Source organism: Dendrobates tinctorius, unplaced genomic scaffold (genome assembly GCF_039654945.1).
Source record: "Dendrobates tinctorius isolate UK_male_01 unplaced genomic scaffold, ASM3965494v1 ptg000038l, whole genome shotgun sequence".
In the NCBI taxonomy this organism is placed as follows: domain Eukaryota; kingdom Metazoa; phylum Chordata; class Amphibia; order Anura; family Dendrobatidae; genus Dendrobates; species Dendrobates tinctorius.
Genome location: NW_027361706.1, coordinates 22,778,838 through 22,797,024, shown reverse-complemented (window position 1 = coordinate 22,797,024; position 18,187 = coordinate 22,778,838). Strand labels below are relative to the sequence as shown.

Here is an 18,187-nt window from a genome sequence, read left to right as displayed (position 1 = left end):
AGTTCCTTGGGGGGTCTAGTTTACAAAATGGTGTCATTTGTGGGGGGTTTCCACTGTTTAGGTACATCAGGGGTTTTCCAATCGCGACATGGTGTCCGATCTCAATTCCAGCCAAAAACGTCAAATGGCGCTGCTTCCCTTCCGAGCTCTGCCATGCGCCCAAATAGTGGTTTACCCCCACATGTGGGGTATCAGCGTACTCAGGACAAATTGCCCAATAACTTTTAGGGTGCTGTTACCCTTGGAAAAATAAGAATTGAGGGTGAAAAGATCATTATTGTGGAAAAAATATGATTTTTTAATTGTACCGCTGTACGTTATAAACTTCTGTAAAGCCCTTGTGGGCTCAAAGTTCTCACCACATATCTAGATAAGTTCCTTGGGGGGTCTAGTTTCCAAAATGGGGTCACTTGTAGGGGGTTTCCACTGTTTAGGTACATCAGGGACTCTCCAAACGTGACATGGCGTCCAATCTGAATTCCAGCCAATTTTGCATTGAAAAAGTCAAACGGCGCTCCTTCCATTCTGAGCTCTGCCATGCGCCGAAACAGTCGTTCCCCCCCACAAACCAGGTATCAGCGTACTCAGGACAAATTGCACAATAACTTTTGCAGTCCAATTTCTCCTGTTACCCTTGGTAAAATAAAAAAAAATTGAACCTGAAGTATTTTTTTGTGAAGCCTTCATTGGGGGACACAGAGACCTTGGGTGTATGCTGCTGCCACTAGGAGGCTGACACTATGCACAAAAAAAGATAGCTCCTCCTCCGCAGTGTACACCCCACCGACCGGCAGAGAATTCCTCAGTTAGTGAGAAAGCAGTAGGAGAAGTAACAGAATAGGTTGACAACATAAACAACTCAACTGTAACCATTCAACCAAAGTAAGAACAGGAGCTGTAAAACATGGGAGGGTGCTGTGTCCCCCAATGAAGGCTCCGAGAAACAGATTTTAGGGTAAGCAACCCAAAAATCCTGTTTTCTCGTTCGCCTTATTGGGGGACACAGAGACCTTGGGACGTCCCAAAGCAGTCCCTGGGGTGGGAAACAAACTTCCATCAGGCCAGCGGACTCACCACCGCGGCCTGCAGAATCCGTCTACCTAGGCTGGCGTCCGCCGAAGCGTAGGTGTGGACTCTGTAGAATTTCACAAACGTGTGAACCGATGACCATGTTGCAGCTTTGCAAAGCTGCAGTGCGGAAGCTCTGTGGCGCACCGCCCAGGAGGCACCCACTGCTCGAGTAGAGTGGGCCCTGATACCCGGAGGGGCTCCGCGACGCTTAACACGGTAGGCTTCCAGGATAGCCGATCTGATCCAGCGAGCAATGGTGGCTTTTGACGCCGGGTGACCTTTCCGCGCTCCATCAGGGATAATGAAAAGAGACTCTGTCTTTCGCAAGGAAGTCGTCCTAGACAGAGACTCTTACCGCCCTAACCAGGTCCAGCTTGTTCAAGGACCGCTCTCGGGGATGAGTTGGATTCGGACAAAAGGACGGTAGCACGATATCCTCGTTGAGGTGAAACGAGGACACCACCTTCGGAAGGAACGAGGGCGGAGGCCGCAGAACTACCTTATCCTGGTGGAGAACCAGAAAGGGAGAGCGGCACGAAAGAGCTGCCAATTCCGACACGCGCCGGACGGAGGTGATGGCCACCAGAAAGGCTACCTTCCAAGAAAGGAGAGAAAGGGAAATATCCCTGAGGGGTTCAAAGGGCGGACCTTGCAGAACCTCAAAAACCAGATTAAGATCCCATGGATCCACGGGCGCCCGGTACGGCGGGACCGTGTGAGCCACGCCCTGAAGAAAGGTCTTAACCTGAGGACGGGAAGCCAACGTTTTCTGAAACAGAATGGACAGCGCCGAAACTTGACCCTTCAGGGAACTGAGGGCAAGCCCCGCATCCAATCCTGCCTGAAGAAACGCTAGGACTGAAGGGAGCGAAAAGGACATGGGCGCGACGTCATTGGTCTCACACCAAGTGAAATACGCCTTCCAAGTACGGTAGTAAATCTTGGAAGATGATGGCTTTCTGGCTCGGATCATGGTCTGAATTACGTGGTCGGAAAATCCTGCTCGTTTCAGAACCTCGGTCTCAACAGCCACGCCGTTAAATTGAGCGGCCGAGAATTGGGGTGGCAAATCGGACCCTGAGACAGCAGATCTGCTCTGTCTGGAAGCTTCCAGGGGGCGTCCGCGAGAAGGTTGACAATGTCCGCGAACCAAGACCTTCTGGGCCAATTCGGGGCGATGAGAATGACCGGAAGTCCTTCTGCCTTGATCATCTTCAACAGCTTGGGAAGAAGAGGCAGAGGAGGGAACAGGTAGGGAAGTTCGAACTGGGACCAAGGAACGGCCAGGGCGTCGGCGCCCACTGCCAGAGGGTCCCGAGACCTGGACACGAATTGTGGGACTTTCCTGTTGAGGCGAGACGCCATGAGGTCTACATCCGGGGTTCCCCACCGAAGGCAGAGCAGATGAAACACTTCCAGATGTAGGGACCATTCTCCCGCCGCGAGATCCTCGCGGCTGAGAAAATCGGCGGCCCAGTTGTCTACGCCGGGAATGTGAACCGCGGAAATTGTCGGGACGGAAATCTCCGCCCAACGAAGAATCTTGGACACCTCCGCCAGGGCTGAAACACTCCGTGTTCCCCCTTGGCGGTTGACATATGCCACCGTTGTGGCGTTGTCTGTCTGAATCCGTACCGGCAGTCCCTTGAGGAGCCTTTCCCAGTGGACCAGAGCAAGATGGATCGCTCGAATCTCCAGAACGTTGATCGGTAGCGCTGATTCCCGATCCGACCATCGACCCTGAACAGTGTGGTTGCGGAACACAGCACCCCAACCGAGGAGACTGGCATCTGTGGTTACTATCTGCCAGTGAATGGGAAGGAAGGATCGACCCGATAGAATGAGGGGTGACGACAACCACCAGTTGAGAGACCGCTTGATCCGGTAAGAAAGATGGACAGGGTGATCCAGGGACCGAGGCGACCTGTTCCATTTCGACAGAATGGCCTGCTGGAGAGGCCTGGCGTGAAATTGGGCAAAGGGAACTGCCTCTATCGCCGCGACCATCTTTCCCAGGACCCTCATGGCTGTACGGAGGGATGGGAATCGCGAGGTCTGCAGCGATCGTACTTCCTGCTGCAGAGAGAGAATCTTTTCTTGTGGGAGAAAGACCCTTGACCGACGAGTGTCGAACAGAAGACCTAGAAAGACCAGGCGTTGGGTAGGAACCAGACAGGACTTTTTCCTGTTGACGATCCACCCGAAATTGGAAAGAGTGTCCAGGACGATTGACAAACTTTGGTGAACCTGTTGGAATGAGGGAGCCTTGATCAGAATATCGTCTAGGTACGGGAAAAGAACGAGGCCTCTGACTCTCAACAAAGCCATCAACGCAGCCATGATCTTCGTGAAGACTCTGGGAGCGGTGGCAAGACCGAAGGGCAGTGCGACAAACTGGTAGTGGTGCTGTCAAATCGCAAAGCGCAGGAACTTCTGATGTCCGGAGAAAATTGGAACATGTAAATAGGCATCTTGGATGTCTATTGAGCACATGAATTCCTGCTCCTCCATGGAGGCGATGACCGAGCGAAGCGACTCCATGCGGAAGTGGCGAAGGCGGACCCTCTTGTTGAGCAGCTTGAGATCCAAGATGGGTCGAACTGCGCCGTCTTTTTTCAGCACTACAAACAGGTTCGAGTAGAACCCCGTGAAGCGCTCCGATTCGGGAACGGGCACAATCACCCCGGAACTGAGAGCGGCGATAGCTGTAGAGAACCCCGGGATCAAGGCTGGATCCTTTGGAGGCCGGGATTCGAAGAAACGATCCCGTGGGAGAGAGACGAACTCTATCTTGTATCCTGAGGATACGACCTCCCTGACCCAGGCGTCCTCCACGGCGGCCAGCCAAACGTCCCTGAAGGAAAGAAGTCGACCTCCCAATTGGAAAGGCCCTTCGCGTGCCCGATGATAGTCATGCTGAAGTAGACCATCCAGATCTAGATCTGGCCGGTCTGCCCTGGGAGGAGTGGGGTCGCCAGGAAGAAGTGGGTCTGAAGGAAACTTTCCTTCTCTCCTGGCGAGCCTGCGGTCTCTGTTGGCTGGAGGAGTTGTCCGCCGTATTGAAACGGCGGAAAGTCCGAAAGGGTCGAAACTGACGCCTTAGTGGGGGTCTGCGAGGCTTGGACTGAGGGAGGAGTGAACTCGTGCCTCCGGTGGCGTCCTTAATAATCTGGTCCAATTGGGACCCAAAGAGGCGCACCCCCTGAAAAGGCAGGTTAGTGAGGGACTTTTTAGAAGACAAGTCCGCTTGCCATGCCTTTAGCCAAAGTGTACGTCGAATTGCAATAACGTTGCTTGACGCCTGAACTGCACAGGATGCAGCATCCAAGGAAGCGGAGAGAAGATAGTCCCCAGCATGGGAGATCTGAATGGCGAGATTGGCCAAATGCTCCGGTTGCGCCTTATCTAAGATGCCCTGCCGAAGGTCGTCTGCCCACGTGGCTATGGTCTTTGCTGTCCAGGATGAAGCAAAGATTGGACACACCGCCGCTGAAGCCACTTCAAAGGCAGACTTCGCCAGGGATTCTATAATCCTGTCATTAGAATCCTTTAGGGACGCCACGCCTGAAAGCGGGAGAACCGTGTTATTGGATAGCCTGGACACGGGCGGATCGACCGAGGGAGAGGCCGACCAGTTGTCCGTGAGCTCCTTAGCAAATGGGTAGAGTATGCCGAGACGTTTTCCTCTTTGAAAGCGTCTGGTCGGATCCTCTCTTTCCTTGGTAAAAATTTTCCCAAACTGGGAATGGAAAGGAAAAACCCTGGAGGGAGTTTCTGCCCGTCTGAACGAAACCTCCTGATCTGAGGATTTCGCAGGGGAGTCAGCAATATCGAAGGTATGATGGATCGCAGCAATGAGGTCCTGCACTGTGACCTTCATGCTTGCATCCTGGTCTGAATCCAGCTCTAAAATCCCCTCAGATGACCTGTCCGAAAGCGCTTCCCCTGACTCGGGAGAGGAGGCCCGAGAGGGAGACTGGTGAGAAGGGCTATGCGGTGAGATGGGACTAGGAAAGGATTCCGGCTGGGAATCTTGCCTGGGTCTTTTGCGACTACCGCTGGCTGATTCAGATGGAACAATTTGGGACCTGCTTGGCCCTGCTGAAGAGTCCAGGGGCAACTTATCAAGAACGGCCACCAGGGACTGAGACACCCTGGTGAGGTCTGCCACTGATTGAGATAGCGAGGAGGCCCAGCCAGGCATGGGGGGCTCACTCTCACCTGGGGCCGCAGATGGCTCCTGGACGGCGTCAGGCTGAATTGGATTGCTACAATCCAGGCAGAGGGGAGTGGACTGGCCTGAGGGAAAGACTTAGACATAGTGAAAAGCTGAGGTAATGCCGGAAGGTTGGGGGACAGAGGGCGGAGAAGGGTCAGTCTGCAGTGCAGAGCTACTCACGGTCCGGTGTCCCCAGAAGCGATGCTCTGCGAGCTGTCAGTGGATGCAGGTCAGAGCGAAATCCGGCCGACAGACCTCCTGAAAAAAACCAGCTGGAGAAGATGCTGTCCAGTGAGGAGCTGGTGCCCGGCTAACAGGCTGGGAAAATGGCGCCGTCCTGAGAAAAAGCGCGCCTTAGGAGAGGAGGGAGGGCGGAGCACCTCTCAGGGTTAAAATTCACCGCCCTCTAGCCAATAGCAGGCTGGGCAGGTGAAGGACAGGCGGTGGGAGGGCCTGGGAAGAGCGGGAGAGAAGCCCGCTTAGAAGAAAGGGGCGGGGGGCGTGGCCGCGACGCAGCGGTAGGCCCGAACTGAAGCCGGGGCCTAAATTAGTTGCGGCGGCCGCCTGTCAGCAGGGGGTCGGCGCGGAGGTCCGAAAAAGTGGGACGCCGCAGTCGCAAGTCGCTCCCAATGGGAAAAAACCCTCTGCTCCCTGTACCCAGAAAGGGGGGAGGGAAGGGGGGGGGATGCCCAGCAACATTGAGCTGCCTATAGCCTTGTGGCGACTGCGAGCGACCGCAGCGCCTACCCCTGTGACCATTGAAGAGGTGACCGTCGGGAATGGGCAGCAGGTAAATAAATATGAAGCCGGGGCCCAATACTCACCTATCCACGATCCGTTACCTGTCTGAAGAAGTCTTGCGTCTCATCCAACCGACAGGCTCTGGTAGGCGAGTGGGAGGGAGACTGGCGACAAGGACCCCTGGAGTCGCTGGCACGTCTTGGTGTCGGCGTCCGTCTGGCTGGTCCTGCCGCGGAGAACTGCAAGGATACGGGGTGGCAGTACACGCCGTACTTGCAGACTCCATGTGGGAGTACAGATGTGACTTTTCACTCTGTATCCCTCCGTAGAACCTGAAAAGGAACGACGCACGACGAGGTAGATATGGGTCTAATAAAAGACCCGTGTCCACCTCCTACTGACACTAAGCTAAACTGAGGAATTCTCTGCCGGTCGGTGGGGTGTACTCTGCGGAGGAGGAGCTATCTTTTTTTGTGCATAGTGTCAGCCTCCTAGTGGCAGCAGCATACACCCAAGGTCTCTGTGTCCCCCAATAAGGCGAACAAGAAAAATTCCTGTGACGCACCTAAAGGGTTAATAAACTTCTTGAATGTGGTTTTGAGCACCTTAAGAGGTGCAGTTTTTAGAATAGTGTCACTTTTGGGTATTTTCTATCATATAGACCCCTCAAAGTGGCTTCAAATGTGATGTGGTCCTAAAAATAAAATGGTGTTGTAAAAATGAGAAATCGCTGGTCAACTTTTAACCCTTATAACTTCCTAACAAAAAAAATTTTGGTTCCAAAATTGTGCTGATGTAAAGTAAACATGTGGGAAATGTTAGTTATCAAGTTTTTTGTGTGCCGTATCTCTGTGATTTAAGGGCATAAAAATTCAAAGTTGGAAAATTGCGAAATTTTCAACATTTTTGCCAAATTTCCATTTTTTTCACAAATAAACGCAAGTTATTTGAATGAAATTTTACCACTAACATGAAGTACAATATGTCACGAGAAAACAATGCCAGAATCACCGGGATCCATGGAAGCGTTCCAGAGTTATGACCTCATAAAGGTACAGTGGTCAGAATTGTAAAAATTGGCCCGGTCATGAATGTGCAAACCACCCTTGGGGGTGAAGGGGATGGAGCCAAATACAGGACTATTCTTTAAGAAAACCTGTTGGAGTCGGTAAAAGACCTGAGACTGGGACGGAGATTTGACTTCCAAGACAATGATCCCAAACATAAAGCAAAATCTACAATGGAATGGTTCACAAATAAACGTATCCAGGTGTTAGAATGGCCAAGTCACAGTCCAGACCTGAATCCAATCGAGAATCTGTGGAAAGAGCTGAAAACTGCTGTTCACAAACGATCTCCATCAAACCTCACTGAGCTTGAGCTGTTTGCCAAGGAAGAATGGGCAAGAGTTTTAGTCTCGCGATGTAAAAAACTGATAGAGACATACCCCAAGCGACTTGCAGCTGTAATTGCAGCAAAAGGTGGCGCAACAAAGTATTAAGTTAAAGGGGCCGAATAATATTGCACGGCCCACTTTTCAGTTTTTGAATTTCCACAAAAATGTAAAATAACCAATACATTTCGTTCAACTTCACAATTGCATCCCACTTGTTATGGATTCTTCACCAAAAAATTTACACTTGGTATCTTTATGTTTGAAGCATGATATGTGGGAAAAGGTTGAAAAGTTCCAGGGGGCCGAATACTTCGCAAGGCATTGTATGTTAGATGCTTTGGCTGATCATTCGACCAGCAGCCATCTCAGCCGACTCTCCCATACACAGGAGCTCTCGCTTGGCCAGGCACGCCTGTGTTCTCTATGAGAAAGCGGCCGACTGACACGTCGGCTGGCGATTTATTTCTGGGAGAACAATGTGTTTGGCAGTCCAAAATCGTACATGTCTGATTGGCACCTCTAGTGACCATCAGTGTGTGCCCCCTTACACATTAGGCCGTCAGACAAACCAGTCGATATCGGCGACATAAGTCTAATGTGTATGAGGTCCTTAGAGATTAAGTTTAGGCGACAAACGCAAACTGGGGTTAGGTGATATGTACAGATTGGGGTTAGGTGACAAGTATAGATTGTGGTTAGAGGACCTGTACAGATTGGGGATAGACAATACTTAAAGATTAGTGTAAGGCAATATGCATGGATTGAAGTTAAGCAATTAGGCACTACCAAATTTACCACAACAACCAGGCTTGGACTAATGTCTGGATTACAAATTACCTGTAAAACGTTAATTGGTGTCGGTGACATTGGAAGACATGTAGCTGAAAGGATACGAACAACCAATGGATTGAGATCACGTCTTTGTCGATCTGACAGTAATGAAGTGTTAAGGGCCAAAGTCACATAACAATCTAATATTTGTGGTGAGCACTCCTGCAGACGACTTGTCACCGACAGATCTCCTAAGAAAAAGAAATACACAATGTCAATTATTTTCAAAGCAACTTAAATTGTTTTTCTCATGATATCAACACCTTCAATGGCATCCAGCATGACAGAAGCTTTGCACCCAGTCTTGATACTACTACAACTTACACAATGCTTACTTTTCCTGCACAAACTCTTGGATTTTACAGCACAAACCTATACATTGTCAAGTACCAAGCAACACTCCATTGTAAGTACGTCAAAAAGTAAAATATTGGGAAAAATGGTCCCTACATTTCTTTTTATGGTTCTAAAATGTGGAACTATGTTGTAGTTGGATAGAACCGTCACCATATTACAACAAAGTCCTTGATATCTCACAAAATCGTGTCATTATTGTAGAACACTACTTTAAAAGTGCATGACCTCATTTCAGCACAAGTCTCACATAGGCAACTGCAGTGCACAGATGTAGATGGGGAGAGAAAATATTAAATCAATCAACTCATAAATTAGATGTTTTAAAGAGGAAAAAAAAATTAAAGGCAAAAAAATAAAATAAAAACGTTATAGGGATCAGAAAATATATACAATATTTAAATTAAAACACGCGTCGGTGTTATGATGAGTCACCGAAGGAGGAAAAAACAAAATACCAGCTAAGTCCAGAAAAACCAGAGAGGTTGGCAGCTACCGGATTGCAGACCCCTGAACCTATCCACACCAACTAGCAGTAGCCGTGGGGGGTTCCTACGGTGCCCTAGACCCCTCGATCAGAGCCGGAGAACTATATAGCCTAAAGACAGAAAGGGGAAAAACTAAACTGCCCGAGAGCAGACCCCAAAGCAAAAGGCAGCCCCCAACATATAATGACGGTGAAGTAAGATGAAAACACTAACACAGATAGAAAGATAGGTTGAGCAAATGATGGGGCCCAAGCTAACTACATAGGACAGGATAGGAAAGCTGCTGTCTGCCATCCGCAAAAACCCTATCAAAATGAGCCAACCGACTGATAGGAAAAACAGGCCCTGAAGTCGCTAGGCTTCAAAAGACTATATCAGCAGTCAGGTATATTCTGAAGACAGAGCAAAATATCAACAGATCAGAGACAAAAAACAAGGCAAAACAAAAACAAAACTGAAGAGTACAAAGCAGAGCAGAAAAACTTAGCTTTGAGATGCAGGAATCTGACTGGTCTCCAAGAATCCAGCAGGAAAATCACCAGCCAGGAAGAAGGGCGTCGGCAGCCTTATATCCAGTCCTCAATTCCAGCCACCCAGTCATCATCTAGCTGCCCAGGTGTTTGGTAATCAGTCTCACTACCTTCCTTCACTAGAGGAGGGAGTTCATCAGACCTCAATGGTGAAGGGAAAAATTAACTCACAACACGTCGGGTTGTTGGTGGGTGAGTTTGTACACACATAGCTTTTTACCCATTTGTCCTTTCATGTATTATATGTATTACTGCATTTCTATGGGACTATTTGCAATAGTCTTGGCACCATTATGACTATTTCATTATATTTTTTGTATCATATCTGACATCTACTTATTATTTCTATTCGGAATTTATTTGCATATATTTGTGCTTTGGTTGGTTGATAAGACATACAATTCCTCTGCCCATACACTTTGTTAGAGTACTTTCTCAAGATGTAAATTACTATCTATATATATATAGCTGAGTCTGTGCGTGTGTATGTATCAAGCTATGCCAACTCCACATAGCCCCGCCCACTGGCGGCTGGACAGCAGGGTTGCAGAGGGAAAGTGCGGGATGCGAGTGGAGAGCGGAGCTGTGGAGGGAGAGTGGGGCATGGATGGAGAGCAGGGCTGCGGAGGGAGAGAGCGGGATGGCGCATGGAGAGGGCTGTGGAGGGAGAGAGCAGGGCTGTGGAGGGAGAGAGCAGGGCTGTGGAGGGAGAGAGCGGGGCTGTGGAGGGAGAGAGCGGGGCTGTGGAGGGAGAGAGCGGGGATGTGGAGGGAGAGAGCGGGGCTGTGGAGGGAGAGTGGGACACGGATAGATCCAACAGCAGGATCTGTGCACCACGGCATCTTCTCCCATTGCTCCCAGGATCAGAAATAATGGACTTGACTTATCTCCCACGAGATCTGCTCACTTATAAATTTGAGGCTAATTAATTGTGTAAGAGGACAGTTTTTACTGTTTTGACACAACACAATATCGCTGGTGTATTATGTATGTCATTGTATATGTTATGGTCAGCATGGTGGTTCAGTGGTTAGCATTTTATCCGAGGTCAGCAGTTAGAAATCACATGTTATGAGATGAACATTATAAAAAAAATCATTATACATCAAAAATAGTAAAAAATGTATTTTAACAACCTATTGTCTGAGCTGATTGTGTTGAAGTGGAAATGACAATAAAAATTAATATACATAAATATAAATTCAATGGTGGGCAGCATGGTGGCTCAGTGGTTAGCACAGCAGCCTTGCAGCGCTGGGGTCCTGGGTTCAAATCCCACTAAGGACAACACCTGCAAGGAGTTTGTATGTTCTCCCCGTGTTTGCGTGGGTTTCTTCCGGGTACTCCGGTTTCCTCTCACATACCAAAGACATACTGATAGGGAATCTAGATTGTGAGCCCCATCGGGGACAGTGATGATAATGTGTGCAAACTGTAAAGCGCTGCGGAATATGTTAGCACTATATAAAAATAAAGATTATTATTATATGTCTAATATTTGTATTATGAGTCTGAGGGTCTTTTTAAAAATATTATTAAAGGTTTTATTTTATTTAATATATTGTCTACCTTGCTGTTCCGCCCATCAAAAACAAAAATTCTGGAACTTGGTGGAAAACAAAAATTGTATCTGTTAGGGGAGGTTTAATATTGTAAATTGAGGGAGGGCTGTAAAACATGTATCTATATTAGTTTCCACATGGAACTACAGTGCAAAGAAAGAACCACAGCACAAAGTGTAGAAGACATGTCAGCTCACAGAAAGCCATATACAATGAGGATGACACGGTACTCGCAAATCCGTGCATTCAGCAGAGTAACAAGAGGCTTTATATTCCTCCAGACATTTACACTTCTCAGCTGGACTGAGCTATTATGTATTATTCAGAGTTTCCAAATGGGATCCCTTTGTGACTTTTTTTTCCCCTAGAGTCAGTGATTGGAGGTAATGTACGGTGAACCTGAGATTCCCAGTGATCTTCGGGACGACTGAAATTAACTTTCAATGAATGGTCCATATTTCCAGAGAGAGATGACATCTTGGAATAAAGGTGTCAGCCTCAATACTGGTATCACTTCTTATATTAATTAATGATCTGAGCAGGAGACTGGCAGATACAAAGAATGTATAACTCAGTCTATCACATAATTGTATGTCTACCCAGCCAAAGCAGCAATCATCACCCTGTAATGAGGCGCCAATATTCTGCACTAGAATTTTAGTAGTAAAACGGAGAGAATACAATAAATACACTAATTATTGTGCCCAAAAAACAGTATTTTTTGTTTGCTTATTTTATTTGTACAATGAAACATTACAAAAAAATTCTCATGTGCTTTATTAGCATCTTAAAAGATAAACCCTCATTTAAAGTTTTTTTTCATACATCAATAGTAGTGATGAGTATACTCGTTGCTCGGGTGTCCTCTGAGTATTTTGGCGTGCTCGGAGATGAACTTTTTGTCGATACAGCTGCATGATTTACGACTGCTAGACAGCCTGAATACATGTGGGGATTCCCTAACTATCAGGCATTCCTCACATGTACTCAGGCTGTCCAGCAGCCGTAAATCATGCAGCTACACCGACACAAACTAAATCTCCAAGCACGCCAAAATACTCGGCGATCACCCGAGCATGCTCGGGAAAACAAGTATACTCGCTCATCACTAATCAATAGTACACATCAAATTAACAAAGTTTGTAAGATGTCTTTTTGGAGAAATCTGTTTTTTTTTCCTCCTAACCCGATCCCTCTAAATTCACAAGTACAGGGTGGGCCATTTATATGGATCCACCTAAATAAAATGGGAATGATTTCTGATATCAACTTCCTGTTTGTGACACATTAGTATATGGGAGGGGGGAACTTTTCAAGATGGGTGGTGACCATGGTGGCCGTTTTGAAGTCGGCCATTTTGAATACAACTTTATTTTTTTCCAATGGGAAGATGGTCATGTGACGCATCAAACTTATTGAGAATTTCACAAGAAAAACAATGGTGTGCTTGGTTTTAACGTAATTTTATTCTTTCATGAGTTATTTACAAATTTCTGACCACTTATAAAATGTGTTCAAAGTGCTGCCCATTGTGTTGGATGGTCAATGCAACCCTCTTCTCCCACTCTTGACACACTGTTGGGAACACCGCAGAAGGAATGCTAGCACAGGCTTCCAGTATCCGTTGTTTCAGATGCTGCACATCTCTTATCTTCACAGCATAGACAATTGCCTTCAGATGACCCCAAAGATAAAAGTCTAAGGGGGTCAGATCGGGAGACCTTGGTGGCCATTCAACTGGCCCACGACGACCAATCCACTTCCCAGGATACTAATCATGTAGGAATGTTCAGACCTTGACACCCATAATTAATGGTATGGTGTGGTATATGGGGTACAAAGATAGTGGGGCCATTCTTCATCAATGGAAACCTCAATGCCACTGGATATCTGAAATTGCTACATGATGATTTGTTGCCCTCTTTATACACTGAAGATGGCACGTTCCCAGAGTTTTTCCATCAAGATGGTGCACCACCACATTATGGGTGTCAGGTCCGAGCATTCCTACAAGGAATCTGACCCCCTTAGACTATCATTTCTTCTGCGGTGTTGCTATCCGTGTGTCAAGAGTGGGAGAAGAGGGTTGCATTGACAATCCAACACAATGGGCAGCACTTTGAACACATTTTATAAGTGCTCAAAAACTTGTAAATAACTCATGAAAGAGTAAAGTTACGTTAAAACCAAGCACACCATTGTTTTTCTTCTGAAATTCTTAATAAGTTTGACATGTCATGTGACCCTCTTACCATTGGAAAAAAATAAAGTTGGATCCAAAATGGCCGACTTCAAAATGGCCGCCATAGACACCACCCATCCTGAAAATTTCCCCCCTCCCATATACTAATGTGCCACAAACAGGAAGTTGATATCACCAACCATTCCCATTTTATTTAGGTGTATCCATATAAATGGCCCACCCTGTATAATCTGTATTCAGTGACTACAGGTTTTTACATTACTGAGATAGGAGATGACAGCTTGTGCTTATAAACTTCTATGGAGAGATGAGGAGTTGGGAGACAATACTAATGAAAAACAAGATAAGGGTATGTGCACACGATGTCTGTTTTCAGGTGGAATCCACTTGAAAAAGCACAAAAAAAATGAACTTAAAACGCTTCAGGGCTTCATAATCGTGAAGCAGTAAAAAGAAGTAACATGTTTATTCTTCGGGCGGCTTCCAAATGCAGCTAGAAGCACGGGGAAAAAAATGCCATTAGTGGAGCCGCCACAAAAAACCCCGACAAATAAACCAGCAAAGCAGCTTCGGAAAAAAGACTGCCAGCATATGCCTGAAGCAGCATTGCTTAGAAAAATCTCAGAATTGAAACAGCTTGAAATCTGCAAAGACAAAATAAGCAACTTGTGCAGAAATCTCATTAATTTTACTGTCAAAGTAAAATGCTGCATTTTTCGCAGTAAAAACGCGACGTACACATACCGTTAGAGATACTTTTTTTAACTTGATGTTTCGGTACAAGAGATCAACCATAAAAATATACAACAGATATGTTTTCTTATTTTACACTTAAAATATTTTACTGAAATCTACAGCTTCATCACCACCATCTTACTCCAATATTATAGACAAGGGATACCGTATATACTCGAGTATAAGCCGACCCGAGTATAAGCCGAACCCCCCCCCCCCCCCAATTTTGCCACAAAAAAACTGGGAAAACTTAATGACTCGAGTATAAGCCTAGGGTGGGAAATGCTCCATAGATTATTCCCCCATATGGTGTCCCCAGAAGAAGCTCCATAGATTATTCCCCCATATGCTGACCCCAGAAGAAGCTCCATAGATTGTACCCCCATATGCTGACCCCAGGAGAAGCTCCAGATTGTTCCCCCATATGCTGACCCCAGAAGAAGCTCCAGATTATTCCCCCATATGCTGACCCCATGCTGCTGCTGCATGTAAAAATTAAAAAAAATGACATACTCACCTCTCCGTCGCTGGGTGTCAGGTGCCGGTGTCACTGCTGGCACGTGAGATACTCACGTGTCCTGCGTCCATGGCTGCTCACAGCTATCTGCCATGTCATCAGTCAGTGACCTTCAGACTGCAGGGGGCGTGGCGTGCACTAACCACGTCACCGCGCCCTCTCCTGTCTGGAGTCACTGACCGATGACAGACAGCAGCAAGCAGCCGTGGACGCAGGACAGGTGAGTATCGCTATACTTACCCGTCCTGACGCTGTGTCTTGAGCCCCCAGCTTCTCCGCGCTCTCTCTTCCTGCCTTCAGCGGTCATGTGGTACCGCTCATTAAAACATGAATATGCGCATATTCATGAGTTTTAATGAGTGGCACCACGTGACCGCTGAAGGCAGGAAGAGAGAGCACGGGGAGAAGCTGGGGGCTCAAGACACAGCGTCAGGACGGGTAAGTATGACCTGACACCCCCGCCCCCCCCTCCCCCTCCGACCCCCTTTGTATATGACTCGAATATAAGACGAGAGGGGGACTTTCAGCCCACTTTTTTGGGCTGAAAATCTCGGCTTATATTCGAGTATATACGGTATTCACTGAGGTTTTAGAGATAATAGCAATATCCAATGTTCCAAGGCTTTTCAGTGTCCATTATTCTTCAGCATTCATAGATTCTCCATGCTATATTGAATACTTTTCCACTGTGTTAGCACGTGGAATAAACGACTTATTAAGTTTCTTCTGTGGGTCACTATGATTAATGAGAAAGGGGGAGAGGGATTATATAACAGGATAAGTGTTAGTAGCAATTGCAATTAAAGTCTCAATTTAAAGGTAAAGTTCTCTGAATCAATGCAGTACTCGAGACCCAGCTCATGAGATCATCGATTAAAGGGGATGTCCGGGACTTTAACATTGAAAGCCATCCTCAGGAAAGGTCATCAATATCTGACCAGTAGGGGTGCGAAACCCAGCGCCCCGACGATCAGCTGTTCTTGATATTGGTGGCGGCCGGAACTGCCCAGTTGCAGAGTTGCACAGCACAGCTCCGTCGACGGAATGGTGGCCATGGCCGGGTGCTGTACATCCACCTTCTATTGATTTGAATAGGTGGGAGATGCTCTGTACCAGATCATGGCCACAATACAGTCGACAGAGCTGTGCTATGCAGCTCTGCAACTGGGCAGTTCCAGCCGCCACCAATATCGAGAAAAGCTGATCGGTGGGGCGCTGGGTGTCGCACCCACACCGATCAGACATTGAGGACCTACCCCAATGATAGGCTATTAATGTTAAAGTCCTGGCAAACCCCTTTAAAGTGGAGGTCTTGAGTACAAGCTGCCACACAATTGCCGCTCTCACTTTAAACCCCGATATACTGGGCTGGCTTTCACCTATAGCAGCAATTCTGCTCTCATATTGAAGCAAAGAAGCTATGACCCAGTTATGGGCGTTAGTAGCCAGGACATAACTCATACATCCTTGGCTTCTGAGATCCAACCCTGCAAGGCTGTATGAGCTACTTCTCTGGTAGAGAAAATATTAAAAAAATGAATCATATCTACATTACATAAAAAAACGATTTAGCGAAGAGTCATGAAATTTTGCTACACAGTAAAGCGCCACCTTGTGTTGAAATTCTATAACAATATGCAGGTCCATCTGATGAGCTGAGGGCTGGTCACACATGCTCACTCACTCTGCCCACTCTCTACAGTTTACAGAGAAACTAATATTCATTTAGTTTATTCACTTATATATCACCATTAATTCCACAGCGCTTAACAAACATCATTGACACTGTCCCCATTTGGGGCTCACAATCTAGATTCCCTATCAGTATGTCTTTGGAATGTGGGTGGAAACCGGAGTACCCGGAGGAAACCCACGCAAACACGGGGAGAACAAACAAACTCCTTGCAGATGTTGTTTTTGGTGGGATTAGAACCCAGGACCCCGGCGCTGCAAGGCTGCAGTGCTATCCACTGAGCCAACTAATAGAAATAACTTACTGCCCCTCAAGCCCGCTATGCACAGACTAGCATATGTGACCTGCAACACTTACACTGTATCAGCGTGTGAACACAGGCGCTAATACAGTAGTTTACGCCATATTTTGCCAAAGCTGCAGGAAGTGGCAACAGTGCCATGTGCCTTCAGGATGGCACAGATACAAAGGATGGTTTCACTTGGCAGTGCTAATATGGAACGATCAAGTATTTTGCTTTTAAAACAATTGTATAACCTTTGGATAAACTTTTCTATAAGAGATCAGCCGATATTTCCACCCACCTGCAAGAAGCGGCATGAAATTAATGCTCAACATCAAATACTTCCTTTCTCCTTGAAGTGATGGAATGCTTGAGGCTTTTTCACATTTCTCTTTCTCTGATTTTTTCATGACTGGGAAAATAAAGGAATAAGTAAGTGATGAAATGCTGTAGTTTTCTTAAAAAAAAAACAACATCCAGTAAAGTTTGGCAGTGTAAAGACTGTATAGTATAAGTGCTTAATATCAAATTACAGAACAGACACCCCATTGAGTCTTGCTCTCATAATGCTAGGTTCACAAAATCCGAAATTACTTTCTTTACTTTAGTACTTTCACCGAGCAAGAACTGAGAATGGCTAGGATTGTTGACTATGGAAAAACCACATGGTGTTTTTCAATCCCACAGTTTTATTAATTGAAGCTAGCGTTTATGCTCTGAAAGTCGCGTGCTTTCTACCACATTCTGTAAACTTGAATTTTAGAATATCATTCAGTATAATGTAACATCTGGCCAATGTAATACTTTGGGGGGTTTTATTCCCAAGCTTCAAAGAAGCTCCATAAACTTTTTATATGTGTAGAAAAAAATAGCACATAAATATTGTCAGAAGTTTTCACAGTTGTACAGCTTTTTTTTTACTTTTATGCAGACTTAAAATATATACTGTATATATATTATATACATATATATATATATATACACATACACACACACACATATACATACACACACATACAGTGAAGGAAATAATTATTTGATCCCTTGCTGATTTTGTACGTTTGTACGTTTGCCCACTGACAAGACATGAACATTCTATAATTTTAAGGGTAGGTAAATTTTAGCATTGAGAGATAAAATATCAAAAATAAAATCCAGAAAATCACATTGTATAAATTACAGTTAGGTCCATATATATTTGGGCAGAGACAACATTTTTCTAATTTTGGTTCTAGACATTACCACAATGAGTTTTAACCCCTTCACCCCCAAGGGTGGTTTGCACGTTCATGACCGGGCCAATTTTTACAATTCTGACCACTGTACCTTTATGAGGTCATAACTCTGGAACGCTTCCATGGATCCCGGTGATTCTGACATTGTTTTCTCGTGACATATTGTACTTCATGTTAGTGGTAAAATTTCATTCAAATAACTTGCGTTTATTTGTGAGAAAAACAGAAATTTGGCGAAAATTTTGAAAATTTCGCAATTTTCCAACTTTGAATTTTTTTGCCCTTAAATCACAGAGATACAGCACACAAAAAACTTGATAACTAACATT

At 46.1% G+C, this 18,187-nt stretch overlaps 1 protein-coding gene across 1 annotated transcript in view; it reads right to left on the bottom strand.

The window, feature by feature from the left end:
* CFAP92 (cilia and flagella associated protein 92 (putative)) overlaps positions 1-18,187 on the bottom strand; it is a 184,067-nt gene that overhangs the window by 84,682 nt on the left and 81,198 nt on the right. Inside the window, exons 8-9 of the mRNA XM_073574273.1 lie at positions 16,925-17,035; positions 8,265-8,449 (exon numbers count right to left, since the gene is read on the bottom strand). Of these exons, the coding sequence (XP_073430374.1) occupies positions 8,265-8,449; positions 16,925-17,035 (296 nt within the window). The remainder of the gene's footprint in view (positions 1-8,264; positions 8,450-16,924; positions 17,036-18,187) is intronic.